We start from the raw sequence: 20,518 nt of genomic DNA on the forward strand, positions 1-20,518 counted from the left end.
GCCCACCTCAACCACAACCATTCGAAATCGATGGCTGTCCACCAATATTCCACAGCCCACCCTGTCTACACTCTACACGCTCACACGCCACCTTCTCTTTGTCCTCACATGCGTACCTTTCTTTTTCATTGGGCAAGTCTATGAAATGCACATTAACAAAACCCCAAAAAATAATAAATCAAAATTAATCACATCTTCTAGAGCCTTAAGTTTGCAACCAACGACCATGATGATGATTGATGACGAGCCTGACACCACTCTACCATCATTAATCACTTTAATACAAAAAAAAAAAAAAAAAAAGAACCCCATTTTTCCATTATCATAAAAGATGGATTGCAATTACAGTAATTACTAATTAGTCAATTAATTATTAGTAATTTGAATAATTATTATAAAAAAACCTTATATGAAACTTAATTTCTCGGATAGGTGTTCGACAATTCAAAATTTAATTGCTGGTCAATTGTTATTGATCACATTCTTAAATAGAAGTGCTAGAAAGCCAAACAAATGAATCCAAAAAAATTTCTAAACGGACGTGGTAATGGTTTTTAAATTAAAAAAAATACAATTTTTTCTCTCTTGTCTGTCACTCACAGTCTGTCACGTCTGTTTAAAAAAAAAATTAGATTTATTTATTTGACTCTTTAGCACTTCTCATTCTTTAATGATAATCACATGGCGCCTTGAAACCAAATAAATTTTATTTTATTGTATTTAATGTTATGTTATTTAAATAATATGATAATATATGTTTACATTCACCGTGAAGTGATGATCTTTTTCACTGAAAACGACACCGTTTTAACTCCCATTTCAAATAATTAACAAATGGCCTGTAATTCAAAGTTGGACCGAGGCTAATCCAATGTTCAACTATAATTCTATAAATATGGCTTTTGGCTCCCCCCACTTTAGCACTCGTCTACGCTACCCAATCTGAGCTCAAAAGTCAGAGAGAGAAAAAGAGATCGCACAGACCTTAGAAGACACCATCAATGGCCACCAAAGTGTATATTGTGTATGTATCAATGTTATTTTGTATATGTATTTTTTGCTTTCAGATATAAAATATTCACTCTGTTTCTAGCTAGTACTCTGCTTTTTGCTCTGTTTTTTTTTTTTTTTTTTTCTTCTGGGGAAATTTTCGTGCATTTTGTGGTTTTGCATTTGATTATATCAATTGGGTGTTCTTTAGTTTTGATTAATTTTAAGATCAATTTGCAGTTTGATGTTTCTATTATTTATTTCTTAAACGATCGTATGAATGAAAAATGGGATTTTCTTGGATCTGTTTTTTTTTTTTTTCTTGTTCTTTTTTCGTTCTTATTGTAATAGTTGTTATTGCTCTAGTAGAACTATAGCCTGCGAATCATCTTTTTAGATTTTCTCTTGGGTTCTTTTTCTATTGGGTGAAGATGTTTGGACAATAAGGTGAAATGAAAAGAAAAAAATTTGGTACCGTAGAGGCTTTTGTTTAGGTCATGGTTTTGCAAATTGAATTGCTTTAGTGAGTGAATCTCATTTTTGAAGAATCTTTTTGAAATGAAAGTGATTTCGGTTCGGCTTGTTCTGTTTTTGCATTCCTCCTTTCGCTGTTCTTCTTTTGTTCTTGAGAAATCAAATGAAGATCATCTCCTTGTTGGCCTTTAAACGTAAAGACTGTAGATTGGATTCGCATATACTTTTCTTGGTGCTAAGAAGTAACTCTTATTTGAGCTGTTAAGCAGAAAACTTACATATCTGGGATATTTTAGTTTTACTCGGCAAACCCATTAATCTCTAGCTCTAGTTTTGCAATCCAAGATCTGAGAAGACCAATGACAACCAGAATAGCCGAATCAATCTACCATTAATTGATATAAATTCTGCAATGCAATTCTTCACAACTCTCACTATCTCTTTCATTTTAATTTGTTTTTTTACAGTCTGTGCTTTGATATCGACCTTAGTGAAAAAGGCAATGAAGAGACTTTCTTTTTCTATGAAGCTATTATGAGAATGTATTTTATCTTGAAATTTGAATGCTTGTTTTTGCACTTGATTAGATTGATTTTAGAACTATGAGTACTGTTGGCATCAGGATGTGCACAACCGTAATATTTCAAATCAGTTTAACATATTAGCAATTTGAGCAAATTCATACAAACCTTCATTGTTCATATTTTTCAAACTCCATGAAGGGATTTGTTAAAGCAAGTTCATTGTTCATATGTATCTTGATGCTAAATCATCAGAATGTAGGACCTGGCTACTTCAAATTTTTTGGTTATCATTTTGAGTCATTATTTCACAAAATGTTGGTAAGGCTAGAGTGAAACCACATTGCAAATCTGTTGTAATGCATGACCAAACAAAATTTTTATGGTCTGCTATCAAGTCAAATTTCACAGAATTCCTATCTATTCGAGGCCTTTCAAAATGTAAGGAAATTACCATCTCAGACTGGACACCGTATGGTTATTGGTATGGGATGTCCAGACACCTACAATTGAACACATATGAGTGCAAGCAAGAGAGAAATACATTTTCTAGTATATAGAAATTGCCTTATATGGCTTCTTACTTAAGTCATATATTACACCCATTTTTATCAAGAATAAAGTTCCCCAGATTGCCATATCTAACAAGTTATGTTATATAGGAACTTCCTTTTTTCTTTTTCCTTTTTCCTTTTTCATTTTCTTTAATAAGCATGAAGTTTAGATAATCCATTCATGTTCCCATGTCTCAATATAAAGAATTGGAAATAGTTGAAATGGTTACTTGGTCTCTTGTAAAAGCCCAAGATGAGGAGGAACAGGCTCATGTAGTTCCTTTTCCAGTTATTTGTTCCACTCAGTTACACTGAAATCATCACAAATATTTCAATTCAGAAATTAGACAGCATTTGTTGGATTTCATTAATTGGCACATGTCCACTCTAGCTAGCTGTGTTAATATTTATTCACGTGTCTCAAGGTTTCTAGGTGTAGGATCCTATATCCCTTAACAGGTTGACTGTGAAGAGAACGATAAAGGAGGTCATTGGCTGTGGCCAGTTGGGTTGCCGCTGACTGGGTGCCTGACGGGGGGAAAAGAATGGAAACAAGGAAGTTCACGCACATCTTTAGTCCATGAAATTGGACATAGGAGAGTGTAAGAGAAATGATTGGGAAGGAAATAGAAAGTTTTAGAAGTCTCTTTCAAATGGTATTGTCTCTCTAGTTGGCTAACTGGCGCTTCTGCACCTGGATGCAGTCAGCTAATGTCTCCACGACTGGTTTGGGACCATTGTCACTTAATTGCTGTTTGGTGTTTGTTAAAGGCCTTTGTAACCACAAATTCTCATCCCTTGCCACTAAACCAATCGCTTCTACGTCCCTTTTCCTCTCTGTGGTTCTGCCATAATTTGCTAAGCTCTGATGTTTGAGCTCCTGACCCTTTCTCCAGTTCAAGCATTATCGGTGGTCATGAATATCCTCATCTATGCTCTATGGTATTAGTGGCTATGGGGGGGCAGAGTTATGCTTACAGTTTTATGGGTCATGTTGTAACTTAAAATGGTCTGAGTTCCTTGTTCAGCTCTTTTTAGGGCTTCTTAGATTTTCAATTGGCTTTTAATCCGTACAAAATCTGAGAGAGAACCTGGGAAGTTCCTCATACACACACACATACACACAACAGATAAGTTTAAAGAAGTTTATTTCACAAAACCGAGAAAAAAAAATTGTTTCGACCAAATAATTAGAGTGATGGGTGGTGTGAAGTCTGCCAAGTTGGCAATTAGAGATCAATGTGAGCAAGTTGTTTGTTTTTCTCAATGTTAATATACTTGCAATTTTGTCCTTACACTATTGAATATCAACGGAATCTATCATTTTAGAATTTGTAGAAATTAATATTTTGCATTAGATGCCATTGTATAGTGATTTGTGTTTCACCTGGTTTCTTGTTCTTTCTCAATAACAGTCATTCTCAAGTCTGATTATCATACAACTCTTTTAATTATATAAAATTTTATTGCTGCTACAGGTACTATTCCATGTACGGACATGTAGAGAAGCTAGCAGAAGAGATAAAGAAAGGGGCTTCATCTGTTGAAGGTGTGGAAGTCAAACTATGGCAGGTAAGAATGTGCATTACATATGATCTATGCATTACATGCTGTCATTTTAATAATTACCAGTTTTAATGTTTGTTAGAGCTTAGCCTATCGTTAAACTCACTACCGGTAAGCAACTATCAATCTTAGAGAAAGAAATGTTCATTGTTTTGCCACCAAAAATGAAAAAAAGACAAAAAGGGTAAAATGGATTAAGAACTTTGGACCTTCTTGGCTTAATACTAAGCAAAGCTTTGAGGTGGAACCCTGTTTTAATGGTTTGTTCAATTCAATGTCACTGTCTGTGCTTTATCCCAACTTTTTCGGTCATTTGCAGACTTGTTTGTCCTTTAAGAATCTTCCACCTTTAAAATGTCATTCTCCGTGGCATTGTCATGGTTCATTTTACAGAATTTGAGCTCAGTTGGTTCTCCTGCACCCAATAACCTATTAGCTTTTCTTGTGCATACATATACAATCTTTTATAGTCCTTATCTTGTTTTTTCCTTTTTCTATTTTATTCTCTGTTCTTTTTCATCTTAATAACCTCGTCTCTAGTATGCAACATATCTTTATCTTCAATGTCCTCCAAAGTTTGGAGTCTTCCTTTTGGTTGATACATCTAGAATCAAAATTTTCTTTTAGTTATTTAATTCTGCAAACTCAAGCAGCTGGCCTGTATATGGCTAAGCAATGGATTTTTGGGTGGGTCATGGTTTTCCGTAGAAGGTCGAAACCTTTCCATTCTTGACTTAGGGAGCAATCTCAGTTTGTCTCTGCATTTTTCTGTAACTAATCGAAAGATTATCTGATTGACTTTATTTGACTTGTGGAACAGGTACCTGAGACGCTAAATGAGGAGGTGCTTGGGAAGATGAGTGCACCACCAAAGAGTGATGTACCAATCATTACACCCAACGAACTTGCTGAGGCTGATGGGTTTGTTTTTGGATTCCCAACAAGATTTGGAATGATGGCTGCTCAATTCAAAGCATTTCTGGATGCAACTGGAGGTTTATGGAGAACACAACAGCTTGCTGGCAAGCCTGCCGGGATATTTTACAGCACCGGATCTCAAGGTGGTGGACAAGAGACTACCGCGTAAGTTCCCATGACTCGGTTATTAAACTAGCTGAAACATCCTAAGAATTATAAATTTGGGGGAAAATGAAACTGACTTATTATGTATAATGTCATAGGTTAACTGCAATTACTCAGCTGGTTCACCATGGAATGATATTCGTGCCCATTGGATATACATTTGGAGCTGGCATGTTTGAAATGGAGCATGTGAAAGGTGGAAGTCCTTATGGTGCTGGAACTTTTGCTGGGGATGGCTCCAGGCAGCCAACTGAGCTTGAGTTGGGGCAAGCATACCACCAAGGGCAGTACATTGCCACCATCACAAAGAAACTCAAGGGCGCTGCTTAAGTTTCCAAATTAATACACCGTGAAGATACCATTTGAAAGCCTTTTCCATTTTTTACTTCTAGAATTTCATATTCCGATTTCTGTGTACTTGCAAGTAATAATGCCTGTGTTGTTTGATGTATGCATCGTGTGTTACACGGTACTGTGTTATTATTAATGATATAAAAGTTTGATTGTTTGTCCATCTGTGCATAATTTCCCTCTTTCCCTCTTATATATCAACAAAGAATTCCCACAAGGATTCTCTTCCTTCTATATTGGGGTCAAAGCCAATGCCTGCCTAGTCAGGCAGAGCCCTCAAGCACAACATCCCCCTGTATGTTCATAGGTACCAGCATATAGCTTATAATTTTTTACATGACTTACAAATTTAAAATAAATTTAATATAAAATTAGCAGATTAAAGTCGAGAGATTTGGTCGGGTTAGGGTTTACTTAAAAAGTATTATATTTATACTTCGACATGATTCAATCTTAACATACGATATTTAGGGTTGACAATTTGTGATACGACTTAACACAAAATTAGTGGGTTAGAGTTGAAAGGCATGACTCATTTAATTAAATGGGCCATGTTAAGGTTGACCTTATGTCTTATACCCATGTCTTAACATGCCTTGAACCCAACACACAAACACGAATTTCCACTGTATTTCTAGACTTAACATACCAACATTCTTCTTGTTAGTTTTGGATCCGTCGTCCAACATTTGATTCTGATTGTTTAGGATTGAAAGGGTGCTGAATTTGCCAAAAGATGGCGTATCTTGTGATGGTTATAGAAAGATTTAGAGGTCTACAAGAGGTTCAGTTCCAATTTAGTTTGTTTTGTGGAAGTTGGAAATGCTTTTTTGTATACGTACATTTTCATTGATTTGGTATGCTCTATCCACTAAACGCTAATGATAAATGAATTATGCTAATTCAAAGAAAACATATACGAGATGGACATCATAATGCAAATAAGCATTTCTCATATCAATTTATCAATACATGTTTATCAACTTTCCATTTGATATTGGAAAAGGTAAATTTGAGTAATTTGGAAGAAGAACCCTTAAAATTGTCTTCTTTAAAAAAGGTTTTACCCTTCCTTTTTCAGTGTTATGCTTTCAGAGGACCAGAAAGAGGTTCTCTTTATGAATATTTTTAATAGTATATTTTATAATGAAAGTCGTGATTAATTAAACACTTGAGATATCAAATTGGATCAGGAATCAATCTTTATTCTCATCCGTGAGTCTTCCTTGGAAATCAAAATTAAAAAAATAAAAAAATAAAATAAAAATAAAAAAAGACACTTGCGAGTGTTGCAGTCAGGCAGCTATTCAAGTGGAGGGGAAAGATTCCCATCCCCAATAGAATTCGTATTGCTCCACAAATGCCTCACGAATAGACTTTCCAATTTCTTCACGTATTGCTGACGGGACACATGAACTCAATTTCTGCATACATGCGATTCAATGAATATACCTATCTTCTGCACTATTCCATAGTTTTTGGACAGTTATAAGGAACACCCAGAGACCAAATCAGAATTGTTGTTTGCTCATGTTGTTGTGCAGACAAAATCACTCGGAAATTGCGGGTTACAAAATTGGATTGTGGGCTAGAACCTGCACCATTTCCATATTTCTCATTGAATTGGAAAGTCCTTTTTGTTTAAAGTCAACTTTTGTACTCAATCGATGCAATCATGTAGCTTCCACTGATGCCATCAGGAAATACCGTATTCAACTTGTTTTCTCCTTACTCCTTTGCCTGTCATTCTCAAAACACATTCGTAAAATAGGTTTTGATTATCAAACGCTTTAGACGGTGAAAATTACAAGTGTTTTTTAAAGTTCGACTGAATCATAGTATAACTTAACTTTATTAAGACGTCAATGAAACTCAACTCAAAGTAACCAATATTAATAAGATTGAGAATTCTCATTCCATAAAGTCTAATTACTTAAAAAAAAAAAAAAAAAATTGAGACCAATAAACCACCATAAGGGGCAGACATAGGTATTAGAGTGGGGGGCTAGTGTCCCCTCAAAATTTTTTAAGAATTCCATTTAGATAGCACTTTGATATGAAAGGTTTGCAATATTTCTGTATTCGTCCCCTACAATTTCTATCTTCATCCCCCTTCGCAGACTAACACGCATGCTTTTGAAAATAAATAAATCAATCAAAGTCGTTTTCATTTTGAACTGAAAGAGTGGCGGTGGGTGTGGGTGTGTGTGTGTGGAACTTATAATTTGATTTGATTAGAGATTTAACGCCTCTTTTTTTTTTTTTTCTTTTAACCTTTTTTTTTTACATTTATCAAGAAGGGGCAAAGCAGGAATTAATGGCTTTGACCTTCCTTTTCATATTTTTACATTCTATTTTTTAAATTTTAAACTCTAACCTATTTTAAAATCTTTTCAAGTCTCCATCTTAAAAGAATCAAACGAGCGAGAAATGGTGTGAGAGAGACAGTAATGAATGACAATTTACCATGCACCTCTCGCACTGACAAATGACTTGCGAGCACATCCTCAACCTCTATGGCCCAAGCAACTCTCCACACGACTATGTTTCGGCCGAACCGACCTAATTCACTATTTCAAAAACCATTGGGCCAATGATGCCGAAACAATTGTGCCTCATTCTCTCCATTAAAATCTTAGTACCGTCCCCTCACACATCAAAACCTAATTCTGCCTCATACTACCATTACTAATGATTTGCAATTTTGCAGATTCTTCGTTGGAATGCATTGAAAATGTGGAGAAGTCAATTACCAGCACGGAAGATGAGGAGAAAGGAGTGAAATTATATAGAATCTAGTCTCTAGCTAGCCATAATTATTGCACCCCTGAACAGTTGCAAGATTCTATTTCTCTCTCCTTTTTCCCCCATGTCTTCTCAACTATTATTTAAGTCTATTCATGGGCAATTATCTCAACCTAAGATTTTTTTTTGGAAAAATTACAGTTTACTCTCGAAAGTTAACAGCGTTTTTTAATTCGAATACTAAAGTTTTAATTTTTGCAATTCACCGCTACAAAATTTCAATTTTTTTCAATTCGACCAATATTATTCCAAAATTTTCATATTGCTCATAATTTTTATTTTATTTTTTTATTTTTTATGAAAAAAAAAAAAATTGGGTGCAAAAATGGCCAGATGGCCTCGGATTTTTTTTAAAAATTTTTTTTTATAGAAAATAAAAAAATTAAAATTAGGGGCAATATGGGAAGTTTTTGATACAATTGGTCAAATTGCAAAAATTGAAATTTTGGTGTTCGAATTGAAAAACACTGTCAACTTTAGGGGGGTAAACTGCAATTTTCCCTTTTTTTAAAAAAAAAATACACTTTATTCACTGGATATTTATTTGTTTATTAGTTCATAATTTAAAGTATTCAGATTTTAATTAAGTTGATTATTTTTTTTGAACTTCCTATTCGAGACATGTGATTTACACATGCAAAATTTAACAATTTTAGAACTAAAAAAAATATATTAATTAAAGATATGAAGAATAATAGAAGAGCACCTACTATTTCCCTAGATCAAATTACAAGTTATTAATTCAAACTCGACCCAAATCAAGGGTAGAGAAAAAGGAATTAACCCACAACCTTTTTTTTTTTTTTTTTTTTTTTTTTACCATTCATAAAATCAAGTCATACATGATACAACTATCAACAATTACAATATCACGAAAGAATATCAAGTACACTTCCATCTCTGCAGAATTTAGGAGCACCGCCTTCGCTAACAAATATGCCACCATATTCTATTCCCTTCTTGTATGCACTACTTACTATAACCGGAGACTCTACAGTATAATGTTCGTGTCAAACAATAAACAAATCTAAATTTGTTAAAATCAGGGTGAGGGGCGTGACCACCTCCAAAGGCTCTGAGGGTGATACGACCACTCCCATAAATTTTGTGTGGGTGATTGACTACATACTCCCTTATAGTGAAACCAGAGATTAGATAATTTTTTTAATTTTTTCTTTCTTTTTGGCTAATGTGATAGTGTCACGTCTCACTACCACGTCAGCATTAAGCTAACCGTACTTAAATTGTAGGTACGGTTACCATTTTTCTTTCTTAATTATCACTACTACTCCGGCAGGAAGTGATAGATTTGTCAAGCATGAAGGTTAAAGCATATACATCGATCACCGATAATGGATTTCAAATCGTTTTCAAATGATATTGCTTTTCACATAATTTCTTTTTCTTTTTCAAAAAAGAATTACCTTGGTTACGAAAAAAATTAATGCTTCATATATAGAAAAATAAACATTTTCCAGGGAAGAATGATTCTGATAAAAAGTAATTGGAAATAATTTTATCAACTGAACTTGGTATTAATAGGACTATAAAAAGTAGGAATCATATGTGTAGGGATTGATATTAACGTCTTAGTGAAGACAAATGTAGATAATCACATGAGAGAGGTTATATTAGCATAATGATTATCAAAGCTTAGATGCTTTGATTTCTTTCTTTAATTTCCATTCATTTCTTAATAAAGTATGCTTAATATATAAGCTTAATTAAAATTTAATCTTGTAAAGTACTTATAAATCACTGTAGATGCCTATATGCCGGGGACCAGCGTGAGATATGTTAATTACCAGCTGCTAAAGTCATTAATTAAAGTAGGTATCAAGATATCCCAAGCAATGTAGATTTCTAAATAGATCGATCGATAGAATAAAACAAAGTTATTCATGATTAATCAACCATCTCAAGTATGCCCCTAATTTAGATTTTTTTTTATTTTTTTCAGGAAATCTAAACAAATAGTTTAAAAATAATAATAATAATAAAGAATCAGATTTATCTGAGTCTTAAAAATTTAAAATTAAAAAAAAAAAAAAAAAAAAAAACCATGCATCTAGAATATTAATGATAGTCACTTTCCCTGATTTTAGTGTGTGTTTGAATAACTATTTCTTATACGCTTAAGCTTTTTGGATAAATGATGATTTGGATGGCGTTTTGAGTTTGCAATTTGAAAAAGTGAATTTTAAAAATACAATTAAACGTTTGGCAAAATCGCAATTTAGCTTTTAAAATTGCACATTTTCAAAAAAGCACATCGTTGCCTGCTTTTTAAAAACGCAATCCCAAACGATCCAGTTTCTATAATTTGGTTTAAAAGCGTACTTTTTGTCTACGCAATCGCAATCCCAAACGCACCCTTAACTTAGTTGTATTAGAGCCCAAGTCCTAAATTCAAATCTTGAATTTACAATTTATTTACATTTTAATTAAATATTACACGTGTTGAGCCTCATTTATTAAGAGAGAGTTTGAACCCGTATGTAAAGGGAGCGTATTAAAATAATATTAATTAAAATTTTTAAATCAATAAATTTTCTATAAACTTAAGTTTTTGAATTGTATTGGAAGAGAAAAGGTATCTCTCCTTTTAATAAAAATATAAAATGAACAAAACAAAGCCTATCCCCTAGCTATCACAACATGATGATTAAGAATAAAAGTGATTTTATCTTGTTATATCTTTTTCATTTTGGCTTGAAGTGTTTTTTCCTTTTAATGAAAAAGAAAGGCAACTATAATTAAGATAATTTTTTGTTGTCCACTTTCTGCAGGGATTGTCCGGGCGAAAGAAGCCGTTGACAAAATTAGGGCAATTCGTTTTAAATATATATTGATTTGTACGTTAATCGAGAATATATACCACGAATGATTAAACCCTTCCTTATATATATTGATTCATCACCTAATCATATGTTAGGAATAACCATAAAATATTTATATATAATTGGTTCTGAAAAATAGAAATAACTTGGAAAAAGAAAAAAAAAATAGAGTTATTATTATTATTATTATTATTATTTTATTTTTTATGTGTGCGTATATACATTTATATTTTTGTATGTATTGATTACCATGCACCCTAGCTAGCGCCATAGCTCTAATTTTGGTCATCAGCTTCATTTTGGTAACGAACCAACGTTTGCCAAGTTTTAATTTACTTTTTGCAATCATTTATGAAATCTTATGTTGTACCTACTAATCACCATTTCTAGCCATGGTTAGGGTCAACAATGCTTGACATGATTGGCGAACCCAACATGAAATTAAAATGTCAGGATTTAGTGTAACCCGCATTAACCCGCCTAACTCATATAAGAAAATTATATTCTTACCCTTAAAATTTAAAAACTCTAAGACCATATGAAACCCTTTTATTCTTGCTACGTCATTTTCAAAATTTTAGTTATCTCTCTCCTCTTTGCGATTGATTACGAGTTTACGACCACAACCACAAGCGTGACTGCCACCACCACTACAGTTCAAAGTCTTTTGCCCAACCCTTCAACTCTATCTACTTCTAATTTTGTTAAGAGTAATGCTGCTATTCACATTTATTTATCATATTAATTTCAACTTGGTTGATGATGCGTGATCTAAGTAGCTTCTCATGTCAGTTACTTAAAAAAAATAATACTAATAAAAAGAAAAGTCACTTAAAACATGCCACGTTAGCGGGTGTAAAATTGGTATGATAAATGATTGTGAAGAGTAGCATTATTATTTTGTTAATAACTAAGGTTGATGCTAATTAGTGATCAAGGTTTTATCATGTTATTTGTTGGAATGTAATCATTTTGTTTTTTTATTGCTATATGTTTGTTTATTTAGATAAACTTTATTGGACAGTAATCTTATTTTGGGTGGATATGCACAGAGAAGTTAGGTTATGTTTGCGTCAATATGTATAATTGATATAACTTACGCTTACAATATATGAAATCGTGTTAATCAAGTATTTAGGTCACGTAACTTATTTATATATATTAAATAGGCTTTGAGGTTAACCAAATACGATCTGCTTATGCTAAACGAATTATTATGTGGGCAGTGTCGTGTCACCCGTTTATTTAAATTAATTGTCTCATGTTTTGACTCGATTATTTAAATTTGGCAGAGTTCAAGTTGACACATATAGTTGTATGCTCCTGACTAGACACGACATGAACCAATTCAAATTGCCAACCCTAGCCATGTGGTGTGTGTCGTATAATTGTGAAAAAAAAAGACACACACACACACACACACATATATATATATATATATATATATATATATATATATATAAAGAGAATAACAAAAAAAAAACAGGACTAGTATCAAAGAAAGAAGTAGAAGAAGAAAAAAAAAAAAAAAAAAAGCAACGATCTGAAGAGATTCAATGAGGACCATTTGTTCTTCCAAAAGTCCATTGATTAAGGATAAAAAAACTTAAGGGGTTTGGCTTCTCTTTACCTTCCAATGGAAGCTCCTCAATGTGACCAGTCGACAAAAAGCACGAAAGCATAACTGATAGTACCCGCATCTGGACATATATATATATATATATATATTCTTATTAACTTTAAAAATATACATTTTCTAAATTAAAAAATAAAGCAAAATTCTAAAAAGGATGAAGCTGTGGGCCACCCTCTGACTTCCACTAACAATATTCCAAATACATAAACAACTAAAAAGTGAGATTTCTAATCAAATGACATCGATCCCCACACTCACTCCTATTCTATAATTCAATTATTCCTTCATATATATATATATATATATATATATTTTCTCCTTCCTTTCTCTTAATTAAACTAAAATTAAAGGGTAGTGCCAGCTGAATTAAGTACAAATTAAAAGCTCCTCTATCCAACCTTTTTGTTACTAACAACAAATTTTTCCACTAAAAATTAGTACTTTGAAATTAACTTTCCCTAAATTCAGCAGCTAGCTAGCTGCGCGCTAGGTAGCTGTTGATCATATATATCATTTCTAAAACACCTCTAATTAATCATAATTCTTCAATTATTACAACAATTAATATGCTTCCAATGGTCCCAATATTGGCCAAACCTGCATCATTTTGCCTGTAGCAGCCCCTACAATGGGTTGTCCTTTGCAGGGTCATTTCCTTTTCTTTCTCTTTCACCATCTTCTATCCAATTTCTTTTCCAACCCAATTACTAGTACAATCGTGTGGGCTTCTTCTGTGTCTTCTGCTTTTCTTCTTTTTTCATCTTATCACTCCCAACTTGGCTAGGGTTTTGATAAGACATATATATATATATATATATATATATATTAGGTACGGATGAATGGGTAGTTTGAGTTTTGACCGCTTCTCTTTCCTTTTATCTGAACGTTCCTCCAAATGTTGGCGTCCAGAAATCCACTGTGGTCTCATGAGTGACAGGAAATGTGCTCGAAACTGGTACCAAACATAATCCTCGGCTTCTTAGATCTTGTTTTGGTCCTTCCGGATCCTTGGATTTCTCTGAAGTCTGCATTAGGAAAATAACAAAATCTTTTCCTATTACCAATTAAGTGAGAAAAATAAACGACATTTACTTTTTTTTTAAGAAAATAATATCCACTTAAGAGTAGGAGAAAATCAAGAGAACACCTACCAATCTCCTATTTCAAAAAAGAAATGAGAGGAGAAATGGAGAGAGAGATTGATGAAGCTTTGGGGCTACGTACATTTGAAAGAAACATGATAAGAAATAATGAACAAAATGGTTGTCATTGTACCTGCTGGTGTTGTATGGGAGCTCCAGTACTACTTTTCATGTATGGGGTGCTTAAGACCTAATATATTATTAAAAAACAAAAAAACATAAATGAGAAACAGATGAAACATGGGAATCCTCTTATGATCAGTAATTAATAAGAATCTGACAATGTAAGAAGATGCTATATGGGACTTACACTAAGTTGTTCATGGAGGAACTTGATGTATTCAATGGCTTCAGAAAGCACTGAGGCTGTATCAGTCTGACACAAAATAACATGGGGGGTTGTTTAAGAGATGCATCGAAATATACCCATCAAAGTAATGCGCAGTAGCTTTTGATGTATTCAGAAAGAAAATGATCACTCACTCTACTCTTTGCGAAGAAAGTAAAGGGGAGATTGATGAATTCAGAAGCTTACCTTTCCGAAAGGTGATACCAATTGTTGGAGTGCAGTGATTCTGTCCCCCATCTTCTCTTTCCTCACCTAAGGCCAAAGCTAACAAAATTCTCATCTATGTATATATGAATTAATAGGCGTGATGATCAATCAAAACCCAAAAAGCTTAAAGCTTAAAGCTTCCTCTTGTCAAAAGCCTTATTGCATTTATTGTACCTTAAAAGCTGGTAAAGGCGACGGCGTTTCAGTACTCCGTGGCCTTTTAGACGTAGCTTCGCTGCCACTTTTCTTCACCGCCGTCGCCGAGTCCCGAACTTCGGATATGTTCTAACACATAGAAATACAGTATTTAGTTGAGACGAGGTTTTCAAAAACCCTAATCGTGATGAATATACAAATATTGCTTGTCTTCTCAGGAATTTCATCGTACCTTTGGTTTTTCATCAAAGCTTGGCGTGGTGAACTGGGGTTGATGGGATGGGAAGAAGGTCGACCGGACATCTTTCATGGCGGCAGCTTCCGACGCGTTCCAAAACAGGGCGTTGTTGGAGAAATGCAAATGGCTCTGGGGTTGCTGTTTTGGAGGAGAAGTTCTCAGAAACTGAGGAACCTTGGACCAAGAAGGCAATAATTCGCTAGAATTCACGCCGTAGCTGGCCGGATATGGAAAATTCATTGCCTGCTGATGAGGCTGACTATCCGGACCCAATAGTCCTTGCAATATAGTTGAAGGGCTTCCGTACAAAGCTGAATCCATCGGAAAACTAGACGACATGCCTTGACATGTCACCGTGCTATCGCCGGAACTATATTGAGGACTAAACGGCGGTTGATCTAATGAAAAGCCACGATTAAGTTGCTTAAACTCGTTCGCGGCGGACTCGCCGCCACTCATCCCACCGGAAAACAATTTTTCCCTCCATTGAACTTGAGAAGATCCGATCCCAGCTTCTTGCTGAAAGTTGGTGCCGGCCGAGTTCAAGTTCTCTTGAAGCATCGAACGAAAACCGCCGTCACCCTTTTCACCACGGCTGTTGTATATATATTAAAAAAAAAAAATCAATTTCACATCTTAATTTGGATAGAAAAAATTAAAGAAAAAGAGATCGAGGTTGATTCTTTGTTTTGCACTTACAGCAAAGCTTGGTTCCAATCCATGGCTTGCGTTGAAAGGCCTAAACCCATCATATGCAAGCCGGAATCGGCGGCGCCGGCTGATTGGTCATGCCCTTGCAGCTTCTGGGTGTCCTGTAAAACGACCGAACTAACCGAAACCGACAGGGAATCCATGGTGGTTCTTGCTTTGATATCCGCCATGTCAGTCGGCCATTCAAAATTATTGAGTCCCAAAGAAGACGAAGATGTGCCGCTCTCGAACCTGCTTCTCGATGAATCCCACCAGTTCCCGCTTGTGTTAAACTCATCAGCCATGCTTTCTTTCTTTCTTTCTTTCTTTCTTTCTTTCTTTCTTTTACCTTGGAAATACTATTCTTGCTTTCTCTGTTAGCTCGTGGCTTCTGAAGTTCTGATTCTTCCTCAACCTCTCTTTGAGCTTTTATGGTTTGATAAAATGAATGAAAACGGTCCGCTGCATCACAATATATTTATACTGCCAGATTAAACCCGTTTGGCGTGGCGTAGGATTAATGGGAACAAGTTATTAGCCCGTTTGAGGTTGACATTTGAAGGAGTGATTAGACAATATATATGAAGGTCATTTTGGATTTGAATTTCGTTTTTCCTTTTCCTTTTTTTTTTTCTTCTTCTATGTTTTTGGGTTGTCTCCTTTTGGTTCAATTAATAATGATTGAAAATAGGATGGTCCTGCTATGCCCAATAAGGTTATGCCAGGTTGGCCTTTCCAAGGGTATATATAAATTCTCAAATTTTCACACTAATTAATCTGTTATATAATATGAACATATATATATTATATATATATTAATATATCTAATATATGTAAACATGAGCGTAGATTCCAATGTTACATATATATATATATGAATCATCATGTAAAAGCATTATAATGTTCTGGTGACACATGTACAGTTGCATATATATATATATATATATAATGATGATGGTATAATTCAAAGGATGAATTATTTCTGCCATGGTTGGCTGCACCCTGCAGCCTGCAGGTTGCCCCAGTACATGCGGCTTCTTGCAAAGTACAGATAACATGAATTTTCAACATCTGTACAATCAAACTTAATGTGTTTTATGTATAAATACAAATGATCTCATGCACGATACTAGGAAACAATAACGATATATACTAATTAATTAATAATAGCTCAGGAAAATATATATATATATATATATATAAAACGATGATAATTAATAGTAATTTCAAAAAACTCTGGTTTAATTACTCTCAAAAATTACACGAGTCTATAGGATTTTGTTTCACGTCATTACGTCATGCATGTATTTTGGAATAATAATTACCATGGAAACTATGAGCTTAATTATTTCACCAGAATCTACATATCAATTAACAATATCCCCCATCACTAAACTTTGTACATGTAATAAAAAAATCTCTTAGAAGCTTCGAAAAAAAAAATATATATATATATATAACTTTTAAAATATATTTTTCATTTTTTAATTGTGATGTGACATAAAAGTGAAAATAGTTAAATATTTTGTATTTTGAGCGTTGTTTGTTAATTAATACTTATGTTTTTTTTGTTTTTTTTATTTTATTAAAAAGCCACAAAACTACGTGCACTAGAAAACATTGCCAAATGAGATCGAGGTCTCTTAGAAAGAGGAGAGAAATACAATCGTTAACTTTGCATAAAATTAGGTTCCTAATGAAACAAGGCACATGAATGCAAGAACAAACACAAAATAATTAGGTTCCCAATGAAAATGACACATGGATGCAAAAACAAACATATAACGTGCTTCAACTAGTGGCCACATGATCAGCTTTACTCCATATATTAGTTTGCTTCAAAATGGATGCAGGAGTCGTGACTGATGTTAAGTTGTCCAAAGCTGATTTAATGGTGTTTAAATATCTTTACAAAGAAGATCAATACACACGAATGGCAAGAATCAACATAATTACTTATAGAGTAACATACTGTTCACGCGTATGTTACTGTATAAGTAACATACGTGTGAACAGAATGATACTTATAGTAACATAATATTGTTTACGCGTTGCTATTCACACTTGAACAATATGTTAATTACTATGTATTCACGCGTCGCTATTCACGCGTTTGATACTTATAGTAACATAATATTGTTCACGTGTTGCTATTCACACCAGAACAATATGTTAATTACTATATATTCACGCATCGTTATTCACGCGTGAACAGTACATGTTACTATATATTGTGAATAGTGACGCGTGAATAGTACATGTTACTATATATTCACGCGCCGCTATTCACGCGACGTGTAAACAGTATATTACTATATATTCACGCGTCGTTTTTCACACGTGAATAGTAACATTATTTAAACGTTTCTATTTTATAAATATTGACGTTTGAATAGTAAAACTCCACACTATTATGAACATTACTAATTGAACTTCCTTTTTTTTTTTAGTAATATTACTAATTGAACTTCTTCTTTTTTTTAGTAATATTACCACTCTTAAAAGTAAAAGACAGACTCTTCTACAATATTTCTACTTTCTTCATCTTGCTCACTTACCCTTATAGCTAGCCTCCAACCATCAGTTTTTGTTTACTGTATGATCTTACGTTAAAGAAATCCTAGTTCTATTCAGTATCAAATATCTACCGCACGCAAATGACATCAAATATCATCCTCTTAACTATAAGAAAAATATCTTCTTTTATTATTATTATTAATGTAGGCCAAGAAGATCACTACTTGATCGAACAACCCTGCTTACCTTGAGAGGTGATTTATAGATTGCGACTAGGATTTTCTTTTCACAAATTTTATTAGGCTTAATTAGCTCGTTTTTAATTAAGGCTACTTTTAAGGTTTTGCATTGTAGCCTATAAAAGCCTTTCTCTTAGACTTTTTCTAATTTAGCCCTCAATAAAATTTCAAAATATCTTTCTTCAGAAACTTCACTTACTCACCCAATTATCAGTGTTTTTGCAATCATAACCTCAAACTTTTAATTTTTGCAATATCAGTATATTCTAAGAAGTTTTCCCTTTTAATTTCACCATTTATTTTTTTGTTAAAATGCGGGTGAAGATCATTACTTGTGATCATATTATATGTTATTACTTATTAGGATTAGGGTTTTTCATTATAGCTTATAATTAAAAAGCTTTCTCTTATACTATTTGTAATTAATTCAGTAATTATCAATAAAATTTCAAAAGAGTTTTCTTAATTTGTTTTGAACCCCCATGCCCTTCCACTGCATCATTTACTTTTTTCTATTTCCAAAGTGGGAGACAACATTAATCTACGATTTCTACTTTTTAGTCAGGTCTTATTTTTAGGCACCAATTTCACAAGAAAGCTCAATATATAGGAGACACCAAAGTTTTTCTACGAGGAATAATATTAATATGAATTTGAAAATATGTTTTGTCTTCATTTGGAAAGAATAAAGTTGTCCACCTCAACCTTCACCAATTTCAGAAAATGGGATGATCACCTGAAGAAGGCAGTTGACAATCAATCAACTGGATCAGCACATATCAAAAAACACATATATAGTGGGAGCGTCAAAATTGTCGTACCAATTAAAGTCGTAGTAGCGTAAATTGTGACTTGGAAGGCAACCCATCCTCGAAAAGACTTGTCCCATTGAGCAAATCTACTCGTTAATTATTAATAATGTCTCTTTTGTTTTTTGTTTTATTTACCTCACTAATCACAGTTTAGGTTGGAGTTTTTCTAATTATTCAAACTATTTATCAATATTGTCGGAAACGTGGATTTGAAATGTTTGTGTCCTAATATTATAAGTTGCATTTCCTCAGTCAACGACAAGTTGGCGTTGACATCAACAATATATTCTCTAGTGATGAAGATAGTTTATAGCCAACTTAATGTCCCCTTAATTATTATTTTTGTAAGAACTAGAAACCAGAACCAAGATTTATAGTAAAAAATATCTAAAATATTTACCAAATTAATTAGGCCGGGTCCTAAATCATACACCAAGCCAAGTTCCCCCACCCCCAAAAAAAAGGATATTTTTTTTAATTTTTTTTTACATGTCCACACAATGGGAAGGGGATTCGAATTAGTGATCTCCGCTTTATGAGACGTGGTTTACAGCCAATTGAACTACTCCTTGAGGACGTCCAAAAAAAGATTTTTTTGGTTGGTTTTCAAGTCTTTTTTCTTTTCTGGTAAGAGGCGGTGCAATTTATTCATCCAAAAATTAATATTGAGCTACGTGCTATAATTAGTTGGCAAAAAAATAAAAATAAAAAATAAAAAAATAAAGAGAGAATAAAAAGCGTGCTAATTTTAATTTTGACTTTGGAGTCATGCTTATAGGATTTACGACTTTCAGATAGAAGAGTCAACGAGGTGGGTCCACACGGCGTGCACGCGTGCGACGACAGGTGGGGTCCACTTCTTTCCGGCCTCCCTAGGAGTCAGAGCCCCGAAAGTGACTTATTATTGCATATTCTCCCGTCCTAATCATTTGCCATTCTACCCTACCCACCCGGCCCCCATCATCTTCTTCCTTCTTCATCCCCTCTTAATTTCCTCTGATTTTATTGTTTATTATTATTACTATTATTATTTTTTTCTTCTGGATGAATCTTAAGAGTTTAAGCAACTCAGACAGAAGAGAGAGAGAAAAAAGATTTCCATGTAGTGAGAGAAAAAGGAGTGGGGGTGGTTGACAAGTGAAGGGTCAAACAAGGATACAAATATAGCATTCCTATTTGGAGAAACTGTAATTACATGTAGGAATTTTGATGAAATCATTCTCTTGTATTGGGATAACAATTGGACTATGTTTACAAGAGTCACAACTTAAGCCAATGAGAATCTCGAATGGTATCATGAACAAAAATGTAGCACGATCCCTACTTTCATGACAAAATCCTTTCTTTG

At 33.7% G+C, this 20,518-nt stretch overlaps 2 protein-coding genes across 3 annotated transcripts; one reads left to right on the top strand and one right to left on the bottom strand.

Annotated features, from left to right (window-relative positions):
- Positions 1 to 904: 904 nt before the first annotated feature.
- Positions 905 to 5,702, top strand: LOC132175041 (probable NAD(P)H dehydrogenase (quinone) FQR1-like 1). The gene is made up of 4 exons (XM_059586846.1): positions 905 to 1,024; positions 4,018 to 4,111; positions 4,926 to 5,188; positions 5,287 to 5,702. Exons 1-4 carry the CDS (start codon positions 1,002 to 1,004, stop codon positions 5,516 to 5,518), a joined length of 612 nt encoding a protein of 203 aa, XP_059442829.1. The 5' UTR covers positions 905 to 1,001; the 3' UTR covers positions 5,519 to 5,702.
- Positions 5,703 to 13,148: 7,446 nt separating this feature from the next.
- LOC132175987 (transcription factor bHLH123) lies at positions 13,149 to 16,022 on the bottom strand. Of its 2 annotated transcripts, none has more exons than XM_059588086.1 (7): positions 15,612 to 16,022; positions 14,907 to 15,507; positions 14,693 to 14,803; positions 14,498 to 14,563; positions 14,273 to 14,338; positions 14,096 to 14,152; positions 13,149 to 13,845 (listed from the first exon to the last, which is right to left on the bottom strand). In XM_059588086.1, exons 1-7 carry the CDS (start codon positions 15,905 to 15,907, stop codon positions 13,696 to 13,698), a joined length of 1,347 nt encoding a protein of 448 aa, XP_059444069.1. In that variant the 5' UTR covers positions 15,908 to 16,022; the 3' UTR covers positions 13,149 to 13,695. The 2 variants fall into 2 exon arrangements, with proteins under 2 accessions (XP_059444069.1, XP_059444070.1); XM_059588087.1 differs by having other exon boundaries at positions 13,796 to 13,874.
- Positions 16,023 to 20,518: the final 4,496 nt, after the last annotated feature.

This window comes from Corylus avellana, chromosome ca3, assembly GCF_901000735.1.
Source record: "Corylus avellana chromosome ca3, CavTom2PMs-1.0".
In the NCBI taxonomy this organism is placed as follows: domain Eukaryota; kingdom Viridiplantae; phylum Streptophyta; class Magnoliopsida; order Fagales; family Betulaceae; genus Corylus; species Corylus avellana.